Raw genomic sequence first — 19,380 nt, 5'->3', positions numbered from 1 at the left:
CTCTGAGACCTGATGAAGGAAAGGAAGCCGCAGAAGAAATTGCAGGGCTCCTAGCTGGGATATTTGTGCCATTGATAGCCACCGCTGAGGTACTGAAACACTGGAGGGTGGGTAACGTTGTGGCAATATTTATGAAAGGCTGCGAGGTTAAGCCAGGGAACTATTGACTGGTGAACCTAATGTCTGTGGAGAGGATTCTGAGAGATAGATCTACATATATTTGGAAAGGGAAGGACTGACTAAGGTTGGTCTACGTGGCTTTGTGAGCAGGAATTCATGTCTCACAAATTAAATTGATTTTTTCTTTGAAGACATGACCAAGAGGATAGATGGAAGTAGAATGGTAGGTGTTATCTACGTGGACATTATTAAGGGTCTTGACATGGTTCCATGTGGTCGAATGGTTAGAAAGGTTAGAACACATGAGATCCAGGGAGGGCTAGCCAGTTGGATACAAAATTGGCTTGATGGCAGGAGACAGAGGCTGGTGGTGGAGAAGGCCTGCGATTAGTGCTGTGCTGCAAGGATCGGTGCAGGGTCCAATGTTGTTTGTCATTTATGTAAATAATTTGGATTAGAATATAAGGGGCACAGTTAGTAAGTTTGTGGATGACACCAGAGTTGGTGATATAGGGGACAGTGATGAATGTTACCTAAGATTACAATGGGATCTTGATTCACTGGGCCAGTGGGTGGAGGAATGGCAGACGGATGTTAATTCAGATAAATACAAGGTGTTGCATTTTATGAAGTCAAACCAGGGCAGGATTTAAAACAGTTAATGGTAGGGTCCTGGGGAGTGTTCCTGAACAGAGACAAGTAGGGGTTTGGGTACATGGTTTCTTGAAAGTGACAGGTAGGCAGGATGATAAAGGCGGCGTTTTGCACACTTGCCTTCATTGATCAGAGCACCAGGTACAGGAGTTGAGATGCCTTTTTCTCACGTTTACAGGGTTCAAAGCTAAAGAGTACAATTTTAAGGTGAGAGGGGAGAGATTTGAAAGGGAACTGAGGGGCATTTTTTTTCCCACACAGAGGGTGGTGCATGTATCAATCAAGCTGCCAGAGGACGTGGTAGAGGTAGGTGCAGTTACAACATTTATAGGACATTTGGACAGGTAAATGTATAGTTAAGGTTTAGAGGGATATGGGGCAAACACAGGGAAACGGGACTAGTTCAGTTTCATAAATCTGCCAAAATCAAGGATATCACTGAGCAGCTGCAAGACATCTTTCTGTGGCAGGTGACAAGAAATGATGTTCCACATTGGTACGAGATTGTAGGAGGGTCATAGGCAGATTGCAGGGAGCTAGGTTCAGGAGACTGAAAGACTGGACCTGCAGAGCTGTGATAGGTCAGGATAACCAACAGTGCTACATGGGCAGGAGGACTGAGTGGTGGAACATGTGGCTGGGGACCTGGTGTCGGGGACGGGGTGGGAGCGTGGTGACTGCTGGCACAGTGGGAGCCGTGCTGGGGAAGGCAGGACCCATACAGTTGGGACAGTCTGTACCCAAACAGGTCAGAGATAATGGGAACTGCAGATGCTGGAGAATCCAAGATAATAAACTGTGAGGCTGGATGAACACAGCAGGCCAAGCAGCATCTCAGGAGCACAAAAGCTGACGTTTCGGGCCTAGACCCTTCATCAGGCCCGAAACGTCAGCTTTTGTGCTCCTGAGATGCTGCTTGGCCTGCTGTGTTCATCCAGCCACACAGTTTATTATCTTGTACCCAAATAGGTCTTGGGTAAGTATCTGGCTGGGAGATTGTCAGTGCCACTAAAACTGGCACAGGGATAGGAAGCTGGCCGCAAATATTATGACAGTCTCAAAAAATATAAATATCAGGAAGTTTAAAGGAGTGTGTAAAGCACAGGGATGAAGTGAAAAATGAAATTAGAAAAGCAAAGAGAAGATACAAGAAAATATCAGCAGGTTAAAAAGATGTTTAATCAGTACATTGAGAGGAGGACTAGGGAAAGTGTTGGGGTTATTAGTAATGTACAGGATAATTTGTGTGTGGATGCAGAAAATGTGGATGGGTTCTTAAAAGGTATTTTAACTCCGTCTTCGCATGGGAGAGTATAGGGGCAAGATTTTTCTTCACACAGAGGACGGTATGCACATGGAACGAGCTGCCACTGGAAGTGATTGAGGTCAGTACATTAACAACATTTAAAAGGCATTCGGATGAATACATGGATAGGAAAGGTTTAGAAGGATATGGGACAAGTGCAGGGAAATGGGGTTAACGTGGATAGACATTTTGGGTTGGCATGGACCTGTTTAGGCTGAAGGGCTGGTCTCTGTGCTGTCTGACTCTATGAACAGCCAGTGGGGGGGGTGGTGGTGCAGATTCTCAGAATAAATTTAAGGCTGGGATGAGGAGGAATTTTTTCTGTTGGAGGGTTACAAGTAATTAGAACTTCCGGCCACAGAGAGCTGTGGGGGAGGGTCCTTGTGTATATTGAAGGCTGAAATAGATAGATTCTTGATCAGTCCAGGAAATCAACGGTTATGGGGAAAGGGCAGGAAAGAGGACATGAGGAACGTCACATCAGACATGATCCTATTGAATGGTGGAACAGGCTCGAGGGCGCAGATGGCCTACTCCTGTTCCCGTTTCTTACAGTCTCATGGTCAAAGGAGTGGGAAGATGCAAAACTTTTAAAGAAAGGGGGATGCCAAATGATAGATTAAATAGGGTTAGTAAGAAGGGTAGTACTGAAGGGGCTGGCCAAATCACTTAGGATCCATAACTTTAAAGAAAGCCAGATAGGAAGTAACAGGTTAGGATCATTTTCCAATCCTCACTAGCCACAGGCAAGGTAACAGAGGAGTGGAGATCTGCGAACGTTGTACTGTTATTCAAAAAGGGTGGGTCAAGAGAGATCAAATAACTTTTAGGACAGTTAGTTTCAGCGGGGGCAGGCTATTGGATTATACTGAGGGGTAGGATTAAATGTTGCAGGTAAGGGTCGAAGGATGTTTTTTCTTTGTAAATGGTAAGCAGTTTCAACCGGGTGTTCTACAGGACTCGGTCTGGGGTCCCCGGCTGTCTGAGACACATAGCGATAATTTAGATTGAGATGTGGGAGGCAATGATTGGGAGGTTGACAGAAAGCACAAAATGTGGCCAGGAATCACTGTCCCAGCACGGGTGAATATCAACATTTTGGCTGAGTGGGCGGAAAAGGGGCAATTGGAATTCAATCCAGAGAAGTGCAGGTTGTGCAGTTGGACAGAGCAAAGGGAATCCATAATTAATGAGGGGTACTAAGAGAGGTAGAGGATGTGATAAACCTCGGAGTACCCAGATCCCTGAAGAGGGGTACAATAGATGGATAAGGTGGTAAAGGCAGGTTTACCTCAATGGGAGAAGGGTTCAGTCTAAGAGCATGGTGTAATCCTGGAACAAAGTAAGGCACTGATTAGGCTACAGCTGGAGATGTGTGTGCAGTTGTGTTCACCAGAGGAAAACAGAATTGCTTGAGACAGAGTGCAGAGGTGATTGACAACGATGTTGTAGCATGAAAATTGCAACTATGAGGAGAGATTGGACAGGCTATGGTAGTTTTTGCTCAAAACAGAGAAGGCTGAGGGGTGACTTAATTGAGAGGTACAAAATAATGAGGAACTGGTGAAGAGGTCAAGTTATGTGAGGCGGGGGACACAGATTGATAGGTGGGATCGAGGGGGGGGTGTAAAGGATGAAAAGTAGGGCACCGTCAGAGGTGGTGGGTCTCTGGAATTGGCTGACAAAAACAGGAATCGCTGGAGAAACTCAGCAGGTCTGGCAGCATCTGTGGAGAAAAAAGGCAGAGGGAATGTTTCAGGTCCAGTGACCCTTCCTTCAGTGTCCTGAAGAGGATCACTGGACCCAAAACATTAATTCTGCTTTCTCTCTTTCCACAGTTGCTGCCAGACCTGCTGAGTTTTTCCAGCAATTCCGTTTTCCGATTTCCAGTTGTTTCCTGGAATTCACTGCCGGGTCTGGTCATTGAGGTGGTCTATCTTGGAAAGCAATCTGGATCTATCCAATCGGATGCTGAAAGCAGTGGACCAGGTGCTGGAAGGTGGGGGTTAGAATGGGCAGCTAGTCCACACAGACACAATGGGCTAAACAATCCCTTTCTCCATTGCAATCTTCCAGAGCTGGTGAAGGAGGAGGTACCTCTGTGGAAATGCGTTGGTGATGGCGAGCTCTCAATCGCACCCCAGCAGGTGAATGGACCACGTCCAAGGACGTGCTAGAGATCTGGTCACTCTCACTGTCCGAACCCATCTTCACAGTCTCATGGACGATACCTGCAGGAATGATCAAACCCAATGAGTTGTTCTGAGATCACTTAGACCTGCGAGTGTAGAGATTGCGATGTCATGTTGAGGTTGTACAGGATGTTGGTGAGGCCAACTGTTGGAGTACTGTGTACAGTTCAGTTATAGGAAGGGTATTGTTAAACTGGAGAGGGTCCAGAAAAAAATTTACAAGGACGTTACTAAGTTTTAAGGAAAGGCCGGATAGGTTGAGACTTTTTCCTCTGGAGTGTAGGAGGCTGAGGGTGATATTATAGAGGTTTATAAAATCAGGAGGGGCATAGATCAGGAGAATAGCAAAGGTCTTTTTTCTAGGGTAGGGGAGTCCAAAACTATTGGGCTAAGGTGAGAGGGAAAACATTTAAAAGGGGCCTGAGGGGCAAGTTTTTCACACAGAAGTGGTTCATATATGGTATCAGCTGCCAGAGGAAGTGGTAGAGGCAGATACAGTTACAACATTTAAAAAGATGTTTGGACAGGAACACATATAGGAAAGGTTTAATAAAGGTAAAAGGGACTAATTTAGTTTGGGGAAATTGGTCGGTATGGATGAGTTGGGCCAAAGGGCCTGCTTCTGAGCTGTATTACCCTATGAAATCAATACAAGGCCTCACAGAGAGAGAGATAGAGACAGATAGATAGGGAGAGATGGAGAGATGGAGAGACAGATTACGGAGAGACAGATAGAGATAGAGAGAGATAGAGAGATAGAACATGAGTGAGCCTAACAGTGTGAATGAGCTGTAAAACACCAACCTCTCCACAACATGACGTGTCTGTTGGTGTTAACACCAGACCAATCTCCAGTGTTAGCTCCCAACCCAGCCTGAGGAAATGTGCCCCCAAAATATTCAGATTTCTATTGATGCAGGCAAAGGGGGAATATGGCCATCTGGAGTTTAATGTAGGCTTTGAGGTGCTCAGAAGGCACGGTCGCAGGCTGTATTATGTCAGTATGGGTTGTATGATGGGATGCAAAGGGGCTGCTGGAAATGACAACACACTTAAGGCAAAGTGGGGTGGCAGTGATGCAGACCACATATACCACATTCATTCCCTCCTGGCACCCTACACCATCAGAATATCACTCTGAACTGTCAGTGCTAGCCAAGGAAGTTGGCATCGCCATCAATAGGGGCTTACATCACAGGTTCCTCAGAACTGGGGTGGGGGTTGGGGGGGTGGGTCTGGCCTGTACCAGGATGGTCATGGCCTGCTCTCTACTCTCCTCCGCAGATTGGCAACCTGTCACCAATGAGGTTCCACAGGCATCAGTGCTGGAAACACAACTGTTTACAATACACATGGATGTCTTAGAGGGAGGAAGTGAATATGCTGCAGATGAATTTGCCGATGACACTGCAAGAGGTGGAGAAACTGGCTGCGAGGGGACTAGAAACAGCTTACACAGGCACAATGACAGCCCAAGTCAGTGGGTAAAAAAATTGGCGCGTGGAGTATAATGGAGGAAAACACGAAGCTGTTCATTTTGGAAGGGAGAATGAAAGACCAGTGAATTATTCAAGTGGAGGAAAGCTGCAGAAAGCTGCCACACAAACAGGCTCAGCGTTACCCAAGCACAAAACACAGAAAGCTGACATACAGAATGCAGTAGGTAATCAAGAAGTCCAACAGAACGTTTGCCCTTATGTTAACAGGGGTTGGGGTATAAGAATAAGGAAGTCTTATTGTGAGGTGCTGGTGATACCACATCTAGAGCACTGTCAGCAGTTTTGGACCCTTTATTGAAGGAAGAATGTTATTTCATTGCAGACAGCACAGAGAAGGTTCATTTGAATGATCCCTAGTATAAGGGTTTGTCTTATGAGCAAAGGCTAAACATGCTGGGACTCTACTCGCTGGAGTTTAGAAGAATGAGAGGTAATCTCATTGAAACATACAGGATTCTGAAGGGGTTTGACAGGGTAAATGTTTGGGGGAATGTTTAACCCCACTGGGAAAATCTAGGAGCAGAGGGCACAGTCTCAGAACAAAGGGGCACCGATTCAAGACTGAGATGGGGAGGAATTTCTTCACTGAGAAGATTGAGAGTCTTTGTAACTCCTAACCACAGAGAGCTGTGGGGGCAGAATCCTTGTGTCTATGTAAGGCTGAGATTGATAGATTCTTGATCAGCCAGGGGCTCGAGAGTTACGGGGAAAGGGCAGGAAGGTGGACATGATCAGCCATGATCCTTTTGAATCTTGGAGCAGGCTTGAGGGGCTGTTCCTATTTCTTATGCTCTTTCCAATGTACCAAGACCCAATTGTGAATGGTGAATAGGGATGCTACAGGATTTCAAATTGACAGCGTGAGAATCAGAAGCAGGCCTGAGCCCCATCTAGCTTGCTCCCACACTCAATATGATCACAGCTGATCTGAATTCCAGTCTCCTGACTGTTTTCCCCTCATAACCTCTCAACTCCCTTATCAATTGATAATCTGCCTTTCTCAGTATTCAACCTCCACTGCCCTCTCAGGAAACAACTCCCAAATATTAATGGCCTTTGGAGACAAGACACCCTTCCTCTCTTCTAGCTTAAAACCTTGCTCTCCTGTTTTTAAACTACAAGTCTGAAATATTGTGTGCAGTTTTGGTATCCTTTTCTGAGGAAGAATGCTCTTGCTCTCGAGGTAGTGCAGCAAAGATTTACCAGGCTGATCCCAGGATGGCAAGTCTGATAATATGAGGAGGGATTGACTAGGTTGGGATTGTTTTTGCTAGAGTTCAGAAGAACGAGGGGGTATCTCATTGACACTTATAAAGTTCCAACAGGAATGGACAAGGTAGATGCAGGTAGGATGTTCCCGATGGTGGGTTTGTCCAGAACCAGGGGCCAGAATACAAGGATTCGGGGTAGACCATTTAGGATGAAAGTGAAAAATAGTGAGCCTGTGGAATTCCTGTTACCACAGGAAGTAGTGGATGCCAAAACTTTGAATGTATTCAAAAGGCGACTAGATATAGCACTTGGGGTAAATGGGATCAAACGTTATGGGGAGAAAGCAGGATTAGGCTACTGAGTCAGATGATCAGTCATGATTGTGATGAATAGTACAGCATGCTCGAAGAGCCAAATGGCCTCCTCCTGTTCTTATTTTCCGTGTTTCTACGTATCCCCTAGTTCCCATCTGTGTGCAAGGGGAGACCTCCTTTTACCATATTACCATGTCAAATTCTCTCAGGATCTTGTCTATTCCAATACAATCACCTCTCATTCTTCTGAACTCCAATGAGAAACTTCAAAATAAGACCCTTTCATCCCTTGGATCAGTCAAGCGAAGCTGCTCTGAACTGCTTCCAATGCAGGTGAAACTCCCTCAAATAGAGACTTCGAAAGAACACACAGTACTTAACCCAGCTGTGGGCCTGCCATTGCCCTTGTACAATTGTAACAAGATCTTTTAGACTCCATCCTGCTTACAGTGTTACATTTGCCTTCCTAATTAATTCCCGTGCCTGTGTGCTAACTTCAGACAACCCTTGTACAAGGCCACTCAGATCTCTCTGCGCTGCAGCATTCTACAGTCTCCCTCCATTCAAATAAATATTCTGATTTTCTATTCTACTTTCCAAAGGGGAAAGTTCACAATTTTCCACATTATACTGTACCTCCCTTTTTTTAAAGTCACTAACCTTTTGCACCCTCTTAGTATCATCCACATACCATGCTTTCCTGTCTATCTTCATCACATCAATGACTTTACCTACAAAACAGTGGGTCCCTCCATCCAGGTCATAGTCACAGAGATAATGGGAACTGCAGATGCTGGAGAATCCAAGATAATAAAGTTTGAAGCTGGATGAACACAGCAGGCCAAGCAGCATCTCAGGAGCACAAAAGCTGATGTTTCGGGCCTAGACCCTTCATCAGAGAGGGGGATGGGGAGAGGGTTCTGGAATAAATAGGGAGAGAGGGGGAGGTGGACCGAAGATGGAGAGAAAAGAAGATAGGTGGAGAGGAGCATATAGGTGGGGAGGTAGGGAGGGGATAGGTCAGTCCAGGGAAGACGGACAGGTCAAGAAGGCGGGATGAGGCTAGTAGGTCGGAAATGGAGGTGCGGCTTGAGGTGGGAGGAAGGGATGGATGAGAGGAAGAACAGGTTAGGGAGGCGGAGACAGACTGGGCTGGTTTTGGGATGCAGTGGGTGGAGGGGACGAGCTGGGCTGGTTTTGGGATGCAGTGGGGGGAGGGGAAGAACTGGGCTGGTTTTGGGATGCAGTGGGGGAGGGGAGATTTTGAAGCTTGTGAAGTCCACATTGATACCATTGGGGTTTCCCAAGCAGAATATGAGTTGCTGTTCCTGCAACCTCTGGGTGGCATCATTGTGGCACTGCAGGAGGCCCACAATGGACATGTCATCTAAAGAATGGGAGGGGGAGTTAAAATGGTTCGCGACTGGGAGGTGAAGTTGTTTATTACGAACCAAGCGGAGGTGTTCTGCAAAGCTGTCCCCAAGCCTCCGCTTGGTTTCCCCAATGTAGAAGAAGCCACACCGGGTACAATGGATACAGTATACCACATTGGCAGATGTGCAGGTGAACATCTGCTTAATATGGAAAGTCATCTTGAGGCATGGGATGGAGGTGAGGGAAGAGGTGTGGGGGCAAGTGTAGCACTTCCTGCAGTTGCAGGGGAAGGTGCCGGGTGTGGTGGGGTTGGAGGGCAGTGTGGAGCTGACAAAGGAGTCATGGAGAGAGTGGTCTCTCCGGAAGGCAGACAAGGGTGGGGATGGAAAAATGTTTTGGGTGGTGGGGTTGGATTGTAGATGGCGGAAGCGTTGGACGATGATGCGTTGTATCCGGAGGTTGGTGGGGTGGTGTGTGAGAACAAGGGAGATTCTCTTGGGGCAGTTGTGGTGGGGGCAGGGTGTGGGGGATGTAATGCGGGAAATGCGGGAGATGCGGTCAAAGGCGTACTCGACCACTGCAGGGGGAAATTTGCGGTCCTTCAAGAATGTGGACATCTGGGATATGCGGGATTGGAATGCCTCATCGTAGGGGCAGATGCGGCAGAGGTGGAGGAATTGGGAATAGGGGATGGAATTTTTGCAGGAGGGTGCACAGAGTTTTTTTTAAAAACAGCACACAAACAGGCCTTTTGGCCCATTGTCTCCTTACTGGTCATCATATATCTACTTATTCGAATCCCATTCTCCAGCACTTGGCCCACTGCCCTGTATGCCTTGGTATTACAAGTGAACATCTAAATACTTCTTCAATGTTATGAGGGTTTTGCCTCTACCACACTGACGGGCAATGAGTTCCAGATTCCCACCACCCTTTGGGTTTTTCCTCACATCTCCTCTAAACGTCCCACCCATTACCTTAAATCTATGTCCCTCTGATAAGGGGGAGCTTTCCTCCCCTTCTAACCTAAATCTGCCTTTTAAAACTGTACACTTCATTCTGGACCTCCCTCAGCCCTCTGTGAAGGAAACAACCCAAGCTTGTACATTACTCAGAGATAGCAAGAACTGCCGATGCTGGAGGCAGAGATAGCACAGTGTGGAACTGGAGGAGCACAGCAGGCCAGGCTGCATCAGTGGAGCAGGTAAGTTGAAGAGGGGTCTCAACCTGAAACTTCAACTTTCCTCCTCCTCTGATACTGCCAGGCCTACTAAGTTCCTCCAGCTCCATACTGTGTTACCTCTGAGCTTATACACCCACTCTTCATGTGGACTCCATTCCCTGGTGAATCATCACTGCACCCCCCAAGTGCAATCACATCCTTCCTCCAGTGTAGTAACCACAGTTGCGCACAGTACTCCAACTGTGGGATAACTAACATCATATATTGCTGTTGGAGTTACAAAACATGGATTGCGAGAGGCTTAGTGTCTGTTTTTGAATTCTTGTATTACATATTATACTCTATTGTATTGTATGTTTATATCATATTATCTTATATTCTATTTTCTCATTCTTCCTAAATGCTTGATCATCCTTTTGTTGATTTCTGCAATGTTTCCAATCTTTTGTGCTTCCTCTATCCCTTGCAGCACTTTCCGTCTTTCCTTTCAATCAGAGCAGAATTCCTGTCATTTATTATTTAATATTTTGAAAAAGATAGGCCATGAGGAAAGGGAGATGGGTGGACTCCTAATTTTTACAGACACATGATAGAAAACATCCTACCTGGACACATCACAACAGTGTGGCAACTGCTCTTCCCAAGACCTTAAACTATAGAGACTCATGAACACAGCCCAGTCCATCATTAAAAAACTAGCCTTCCTTCCACAGACTCCGTCTTTACTTCTCACTCGGAAAGGCAACCAACATAATCAAAGACTCTTCTCACCCAGTTCTACACTCTTACATCCTCATCCATTGGGCAGAAGATAAAACAGTTTGAATACACGTACAAACAAATTCAAAAGCAGCCTCTTTCACCCCTGTTACCAGACTTTAGAACAGACTTCTCAAATGTTACTGTTGATCTCTCTCTCTCTTTTTGCACCTTCTCTGTGGCTATAACACCGTATTCTGCATCTGTTCTGCTACCCCAATATACTTTGGAACAATCTGCCTGTACAGCACACAAAACAACACATTTTTTCACTGTATCGCAGCATGCGTGACAACAATAAATCAAATCAAAGGATAAGACTGGTAGAATTGTTAGAAATGATCTTGGCTAAGAAGTTATAGCGTACAATCAGAGATAATGGGAACTGCAGATGCTGGAGAATCCAAGATAATAAATGTGAAGCTGGATGAACACAGCAGGCCAAGCAGCATCTCAGGAGCACAAAAGCTGACGTTTCGGGCCGAGACCCTTCATCAGAGAGGGGGATGGGGTGAGGGTTCTGGAATAAATAGGGAGAGAGGGGGAGGCGGACCGAAAATGGAGAGAAAAGAAGATAGGTGGAGAGGAGAGTATAGGTGGGGAGGTAGGGAGGGAATAGGTCAGTCCAGGGAAGACGGACAGGTCAAGGAGGTGGACTGCGTGAATAGAATAGTTCCCCTTAGTTGAAGGGTGAATGATAAGAGGGCATAATTTTAAATTGACAGGCAGGAGGTACAGAGGGGATTTGAGGAGAAAAGCTTTTTGTCCAGAGGGTTCGGGGATGGGTGGGGGGTGGGGGTGGGCGCGGGGGAGGGGGTCATCTGGAATGCCCTGCCTGGGAGCGTAGTTGAAGCAGGAAACATCACAGCCTTTAAAAAGTACTGGGATGAGCTCTTGAAGTCCCTTAACATTCAAGGTTATGGGCCGAGTTTGGGAAAGTGGACTTGGAGAGATTTGGGGATGTTAGTGCAGTCTCGATGGACTGAAGGGCTCCTTTCGTAGTGCATGATTCTATCCACTTTATACTGCATCTGCCGTACGTTTGCCGGATATAGTGATTGGACAAGGGGAGGTGCATCCTATCAACTGTATCATTCTTGGCTGGGGTTGTTAACCTGGCCAATCAGGGAATCCTGGTATCTTGAACAATGCTTGCTGCTTTTCAATGGCCTTCCCTGAGTTTGAAGAATGAACTCTATGCACGTCCACTCACTTTGAATAGACGTCCACGATCACGACACAGGACACATCATTGGGAAGAGCCTTCCTATTGCAAAAACACCCATCAAATCATGTATAAGTAATAATGGGAACTGCAGATGCTGGAGAATCCAAGATAATAAAGTGTGAAGCTGGATGAACACAGCAGGCCAAGCAGCATCTCAGGAGCACAAAAGCTGACGTTTCGGGCCTAGACCCTTCATCAGAGAGGGGGGTGGGGAGAGGGAACTGGAATAAATAGGGAGAGAAGGGAAGGCAGACCGAAGATGGATAGAGGAGAAGATAGGTGGAGAGGAGAGTATAGGTGGGGAGGTAGCGTGGGGATAGGTCAGTCCAGGGAAGATGGACAGGTCAAGGAGGTGGGATGAGGTAGTAGGTAGGAAGTGGAGGTGCAGCTTGGGGTGGGAGGAAGGGATGGGTGAGAGGAAGAACAGGTTAGGGAAGCAGAGACAGGCTGGGCCAAAGTGGTCCACTCTTGTTCCTTGTTTCTCTGGTTGTCATCCATGGGAATATGAATCTGCGCAAGGTATCAGCTTGCGTAGGATGGGGGGTGTCCAAAACTAGTTGTAGGGGGGTGCAGTTGGCATAGGTTTTATGTGGAAGGGGAAAGATTTAAAAAGGATCTGATGGGTAACTTTTTCACACAGAGGGTGGTCCGCATATGGAATGCACTGCCAGAGGAAGCAGTGGAGGCAGGTACAGTTACAACATTTAAAAGGCATCTGGATGGGTATATGATTAGGAAGGAATTAGAGGGACAGGGGACAGATGCTGGCAAATGGAACTCGATCAGATTGGGATGCCTTATAGACGCGGATGAGTTGGGCTGAATAGTCTGTTTTTGTGCTGTATGACTCTATAGCTCTGTGAATGGCGATGTGGCAGGGCAGGGGTGTGTGTCATGAGCATAAGGAATGACAACTGAGTTTGATACACTTGGGTGAAGTGTCTCTGTTTTTTGGCACAATGCATACTGCGCTCAATTCTGTTCTCCCTGTTAGAGGAAGGATGTTGGGAAACTTGAAAGGATTTACAGGGACGTTGCCGGGGTCGGAGGGTTTGAGCTATACGGAAAGGCTGTATTGTCTTGGAGCATCAGAGGCCAAGATGTGATTTTGTAGAGGTTTACAAAATCATGAGGAGCATGATAGGATAAATAGTTAAGGTCTTTTCTCCAGGGTAAGGGAGTCCAAACCTAAGGAGCATAGGTTTAAGGTTAGGTATTGGGGAGGAAGATTTAAAAGGGACCTAGGGGCAACGCTTTCATGTAGACGGTGGTGCACATGTGGAATGAGATGCCAGAGGAAGTGGTGGAGGCTGGTACAATTACAATGTTTAAAAGGCATCTGGATGGGTTGTATGAATAGGCAGGGTTTAGAGGGATATGGGCCAAATGCTGGCAAATGGGACTACATTTATTTAGGATATCTGGTCAGCATGGACAAGTTGGATCGAATGGTCTGCTTCTGTGCTGTACGTTTCTCTCTGATGCTATTACTGTATGAACCTTGAAGGGGTTGTCAATTTGTTGTTTTAATTTTTATTTTAGTTTACTCAAAAAAGTGTAAGAACGCACCTACTTAAACAGCAATGTGGTGGGTTAGGAGGTCTGTGCTTGTAATATTTCACACTGTAAATGAAGGTGAGACTGAGCAAAGGTTAACATCAGTGTTTGCCTTCACCAGCTATCTCTGTGAAATATGCTGTTTAGGTGGCGTCCAATATAAACCCCCACCCCATCACACCCCTATCAACTCAGCCCTATCAGGTACAGCGACACTGGCATGTGAAGTAGCCGCTGATGTCGGTTGAGGCCTACTCCATGAGATCCAATGATGAGAAGGCATATTGCCAATTTCTGCCTCTCACAGGGCTGTGGGTACAGGGGGTGGGGGAGGTGGTAGTGGGCCAGTAACAAGTGGGTTTTACAACTGCAGTGTTGGGGAGAAAGAGGTCAAGTTTCTTCAGAGAATCTCACCCAATTCGCAGCCTTTCTCGCCACTGATCTGGCCAATGGTAAAGACCGTCACTGGTGGCCAATAACAGTTACCTAAAGTTGAAAGTTGCTGGTAGCTTATTGTGAAGTGATAAGTGAACATTTTCTCCATGTTCTAAGAGTGAGCACTGAGCTCTGGAATTGAGGTTTACACAGTACTCCAGATACAGTCTCACCCTGTATAAGTGATGCACAGACACCCTACTCTTGCATTCAATTTCCCTCAAATCCAAAATGATTCTACGCGCTGATAATAAAGTGTGAAGCTGGATGAACACAGCAGGCCAAGCAGCATCTCAGGAGCACAAAAGCTGACGTTTCGGGCCTAGACCTTTCATCCCACTGCATCCCAAAACCAGCCCAGCCTGTCACCAGCCCAGTTCGTCCCCTGCCCCCACTGCATCACACAACCAGCCCAGCTCATCCCTGCCCCCCCACTGCATCCCAAAACCAGCCCAGCCTGTCTCTGCCTCCCTAACCTGTTCTTCCTCTCACCCATTCCTTCCTCCCACCCCAAGCCGCACCTCCACTTCCTACCTACTAACCTCATCCCACCTCCTTGACCTGTCCGTCTTCCCTGGACTGACCTATCCCCTCCCTACCTCCCCACGTATACTCTCCTCTCCACCTATCTTCTTTTCTCTCCATCTTCGGTCCGCCTCCCCCTCTCTCCCTATTTATTCCAGTTCCCTCTCCCCATCCCCCTCTCTGATGAAGGGTCTAGGCCCGAAACGTCAGCTTTTGTGCTCCTGAGATGCTGCTTGGCCTGCTGTGTTCATCCAGGTTCACACTTTATTATCTTGGATTCTCCAGCATCTGCAGTTCTCATTATTACTTATACATGATTTGATGGGTGTTTTTGCAATAGGAAGGCTCTTCCCAATGATGTGTCCTGCGTCGTGATCGTGGACGTCTATTCAAAGTGAGTGGACGTGCATAGAGTTCATTCTTCAAACTCAGGGAAGGCCATTGAAAAGCAGCAAGCATTGTTCAAGATACCAGGATTCCCTGATTGGCCAGGTTAACAACCCCAGCCAAGAATGATACAGTTGATAGGATGCACCTCCCCTTGTCCAATCACTATATCCGGCAAACATACGGCAGATGCAGTATAAAGTGGATAGAATCATGCACTACGAAAGGAGCCCTTCAGTCCATCGAGACTGCACTGACTAACATCCCCAAATCTCTCCAAGTCCACTTTCCCAAACTCGGCCCATAACCTTGAATGTTAAGGGACTTCAAGAGCTCATCCCAGTACTTTTTAAAGGCTGTGATGTTTCCTGCTTCAACTACGCTCCCAGGCAGGGCATTCCAGATGATCCCCCCCCCCAACCCTCTGGACAAAAAGCTTTTCTCCTCAAATCCCTCTGTACCTCCTGCCTGTCAATTTAAAATTATGCCCTCTTATCATTGACCCTTCAACTAAGGGGAACTATTCTATTCACCCAGTCCATGCCTCTCATCATCTTATACACATCTATCAGGTCCCCCCTTCAGTTTTTTCTGCTCCAAAGCAAACAAACTGAACTTATCCAGTATCTCTTATAACTGAAATGCTCCATCCCAGGCAGTATCCTAGTGAGTGTCCTCTGCACCCCCTCAATTGCAATCACATCCTTCCTATACTACGGTAACCAGAACTGCACTCAAATGAATTACCTCACATTTATCAGGCTTAAATTCCATTGATCTACCCACCAGTCCAATATTTTTGTATCCTACTGTAACTAATAACCTCCCTCCTCATTGTCAATTATCCAAGCCAATCACTGTGTCCTCCAGAAGATTACTGATGGTACCCCCCATATTCTGATCTCCACCATTTAGAACACCTGAACCAACATGGTACACCATTGCACAATGTGGAGTCACACAGACAGCCTTGTCTCACCATTTTCTGTGTCCTGTCACTAACCCAGTTTGGATCCAAATTGCCAAGTTACCCTGGATCCCATGTACCTTTACCTTCTTTATCAGTTCCTCACTGGGAACTCGTCAAAAGTCTTGCTGAAATCCATATAAGTTATATTAACTGCTCTACTTTCATCTTGGTCACCTCCTCAAAAAATTCCACCAGATTTGTTCTACACGTCCTCCCTCTGACAAAGCCACACTTACTATCCCTGACCAAACCTTGCCTCTCTAAATGGAGATTAATGATCTTCTTCAGAATTTTTTCCAACAGTTTCCCCAACACTGATGTAATTCCTGGGTCTGTTAATCCCAGGTTTATTTTCATCACCCTTCTTGAAAATCTCAACTAGCCCACAGCGTCACTTTCTGTAAGCCTTTAAACTGTTACTGATAAAAGCTGAGAGTCATCACAAAAGGCCATAACAAGGAGGGTCAAGTTTCCACTTTGGGTCACAGGGAGCTCACCATTGTCCCTTGAGTTATTTTCTTCCAAACTCATCTGCTCAGCAAGTTGGGAGAGGGAGTCATCGAGAGGCTGCCTGCTGCGCAGAGTTATCGACAGTCTGTGTTTGATGATTCGTAACCTATCCATCAGCTCTCCAGAGAATGGGTGCCTGCAAACAGGGGACAGATTGGAGAACAATCAGCTCACAGAAACATCAAAACTTCGAAACATACGAATAAATGTGGGCCATTCAGCCCTTCGAGTCTGCACTGCCATTCATTGTGATCAAGACTGATCATCCTACTCAAATGCCTGTTCCCACTTTGGTACCTTTAACCCTAAGAACTAGGGTTAGAATTTCATTGGTTCCTACAAGATCATTCTACATTCCAGTGAATATAGTCCTAACTGATCCAATCTCTCTCCATGGGTTCTTCCAACCCAGGAATCCATCTGGTACACCTCTCTGTACTCCCTCAGATAAGGAGACCAAAACTGCTCAGAGTACCCCAGGTGTAGTGTCACTGAAGTTCTGTACAATGTTAGATCAATAATGCAAGTCTGTAGGACTGTGTCAGCATATGGAGATGTTACCAAGGTTACAAGGCAGGGAGCAACCGGGATCCAAGCTGAGAAAATCAATGACAAGATGTACTATAAGAGGCCGTTCAGCCCCACATATCCTTATTGATGTTTATAGCTCTAGGAGTTTTCTTTCTCTCACCAGGGATCCTTATGGGACCATGCAACATCAGATGTGTCAACACATCTTAAAACTGAATGGGAAATGGCAAATACAATGGTGGAGTAAAAGCAGGCTGTGATGCCATAGTGCGGGAAGTGAAAGACAGAGATGAGGCTACAAGGATGTGTGAATGTATAAATGAGTACAACAGTGGGGCTGCTGTGGTGGGGGGAGTGAGAGTGGCACAGAGCTGACTCCAGGACCAGTCTCAATGATGGATAAGCAGAGGAGAGGGTGTGCCCACATGTTGCCAGTCACCATTTTCTTTCTGCACAGTGGCTGCCTCATCTCAGGGAGGCGATAGCCTTGTGGTATTATCACTAGAATATTACTCTACAAACCCAGCTAATGTTTCAGGCATCCTGGTTTGAATCCAACCGTGGCAGATGGTAGAAACTGAATTCGATAAAAATATCTGAAATTAAGAATCCCCCCGATGATTTCATGGGGAAAAATTCCATCTGGCTCACTAATGTCCTTCAGGGAAGAAAACTGCCACTCTCACCTGGTCTGGCCTACATGTGACTCCAGACCCACGGCATTGTGGTTGACTCTTGATTGCCCTCTGAAATGGCCTAATAAGCCACTCAGTTGTACCAATCGCTACAAAGTCTCAAAGAAACGATTAGCTGGCATCACCCAGGCACTGGAAAAGACAGCTGCAGAAACAGCCCTGTCGAACTGGAGGGCCCTCCTCACTAACATCTGGGGGTTAGAGCCAAAATTGGGAGAGCTGTCTCACAGACTAGTCAAGTAACAGCCTGACAAAATCATACTCACAGAATCATACCTTACATCCAATGTCCCAGATACTACTATCACGATCCCGGGATATGTCCTGTGCTATTGGCAGACCCAGCAGAGTTGGCAGAAAAGTGGCATTTGGTTGGGAATGAACTACCCTGGTTGTGCTCAACACTGACTCTGGTCCCCATGAAGTCTCATGGCTTAAGGTTACACGTGGGCAAGGAAACCTCCTGCTGATTACCATGTACCGTCCTCCCTCAGCTGATGAATCAGTATTCGTCAATGTTAAGCAACACTTGGAGGAAGCACTGAGGATGGCAAGGGCACAAAATGTACTCTGGGTGGGAGATTTCAATGTCCACCACCAAGAGTGGCTAGGCAGCAGTGCTACAGATCAAGCTGGTTGGGTCCTAAAGGATATTGCTGCTAGACTGAGTCTGCAGCAGGTGGTGAGGGAACCAACAAGAGGGGAAAAACATACTTGATCTGATCCTCACCAATCTGCCAGCTGCAGTTGCATCTGTCCATGACAGTATCAGTAGGAGTGACCATTGCACAGTCCTCCATCATGTTATGTATCACTATCACCGTGCTAATATCACTGAGACTTCACACAGATCTAGCTACTTAAGACTGGGCATCCATGAGGCGCTGTGGGCCATCAATAGCAGAACTGTACTCCAACACAATCTGTAACCTCACAGCCCAGCATATCCCTCACTCAACCATTACCATTGAACCAGGGGATCAACCCTGGTTCAGCAGCAGCACCAGGCATACCTAAAAATGAGGAGTCAACCTGGTGAAGCCACCAAACAGGACTACTTTCACACAAACAGCAAAAGCAGCAAGTGATAGACAGAGCTAAGCGATCTCACAACCAACGGATCAGATCTAAGCTCTGCAGTCCTGCCCCATCCAGTTATGAATGGTGGTGCATAATTAAACAACTCACTGAAGGAGGCAGCTCCACAAATATCCCCATCCTCAATGATGGAACAGCCCAGCACATCAGTGCAAAAGATAAGCCTGAAGCATTCGCAGCAATTTTCAGCCATAAGTGCCGAGTGGATGATCCATCTCGGCCTCCTCCAGTAGTCCCCAGCATCACAGATACTAGTCTTCAGCCAATTTGATTCACTCCATGTGACATCAAGAAACGGTTGTAGATACTGGACACTGCAAAGGCTATGGGCCCTGACAACATTCCAGCAATAGTACTGAAGACATATGTTCCAGAACTTGCCACACCCCTGGCCTAAGCTACTCCAGTACAAATATAACACTGATATCTACCTGACAATGTGGAAAATTGTCCAAGTATGTCCCTACACAAAAAGCAGGACAAATCCAACCTGGCCAATTACCACCCCCAGCCTACTCTTGATCATCAGTAAAGTGATAGAGCAAGTCATCAACAGTGTATCAAGCAGCACTTCACACACTCATACAGCATAGAAACAGACCCTTTGGCCCAACTCATCCATGCTAACCAGGTTTCCCAAACAAACTTGTCCCATTTGCCTGTGTTTGGCCCATATCCCTTTAAACCTTTCCAGTCCATGTACCTGTCCAAATTACTTTTGAATGTTGCAGTTGTACTCACCTCAATGAATTCCTATGGCAGCTCCTTCCACCACCCTCTGTGTGAAAATGTTGCCCCTCTGGTCCCTTTGACACCTTTCCCCTCCCATCT

At 46.5% G+C, this 19,380-nt stretch overlaps 1 protein-coding gene across 5 annotated transcripts in view; it reads right to left on the bottom strand.

The window, feature by feature from the left end:
- LOC125460592 (cyclin-dependent kinase 17-like) overlaps positions 1–19,380 on the bottom strand; it is a 142,095-nt gene that overhangs the window by 83,050 nt on the left and 39,665 nt on the right. For all 5 annotated transcript variants that reach the window (XM_048548220.2, XM_048548219.2, XM_048548222.2 and 2 more), the window contains exons 2-3: positions 16,213–16,361; positions 4,178–4,311 (exon numbers count right to left, since the gene is read on the bottom strand). In XM_048548220.2, the coding sequence (XP_048404177.1) occupies positions 4,178–4,311; positions 16,213–16,339 (261 nt within the window). In that variant the 5' untranslated portion in view covers positions 16,340–16,361. The remainder of the gene's footprint in view (positions 1–4,177; positions 4,312–16,212; positions 16,362–19,380) is intronic.

Source organism: Stegostoma tigrinum, chromosome 11, assembly GCF_030684315.1.
Source record: "Stegostoma tigrinum isolate sSteTig4 chromosome 11, sSteTig4.hap1, whole genome shotgun sequence".
Classification (NCBI taxonomy): Eukaryota; Metazoa; Chordata; class Chondrichthyes; order Orectolobiformes; family Stegostomatidae; genus Stegostoma; species Stegostoma tigrinum.
Note: the sequence above shows the minus strand (reverse complement) of the source record. Positions and strands in the feature narration are given on the sequence as shown.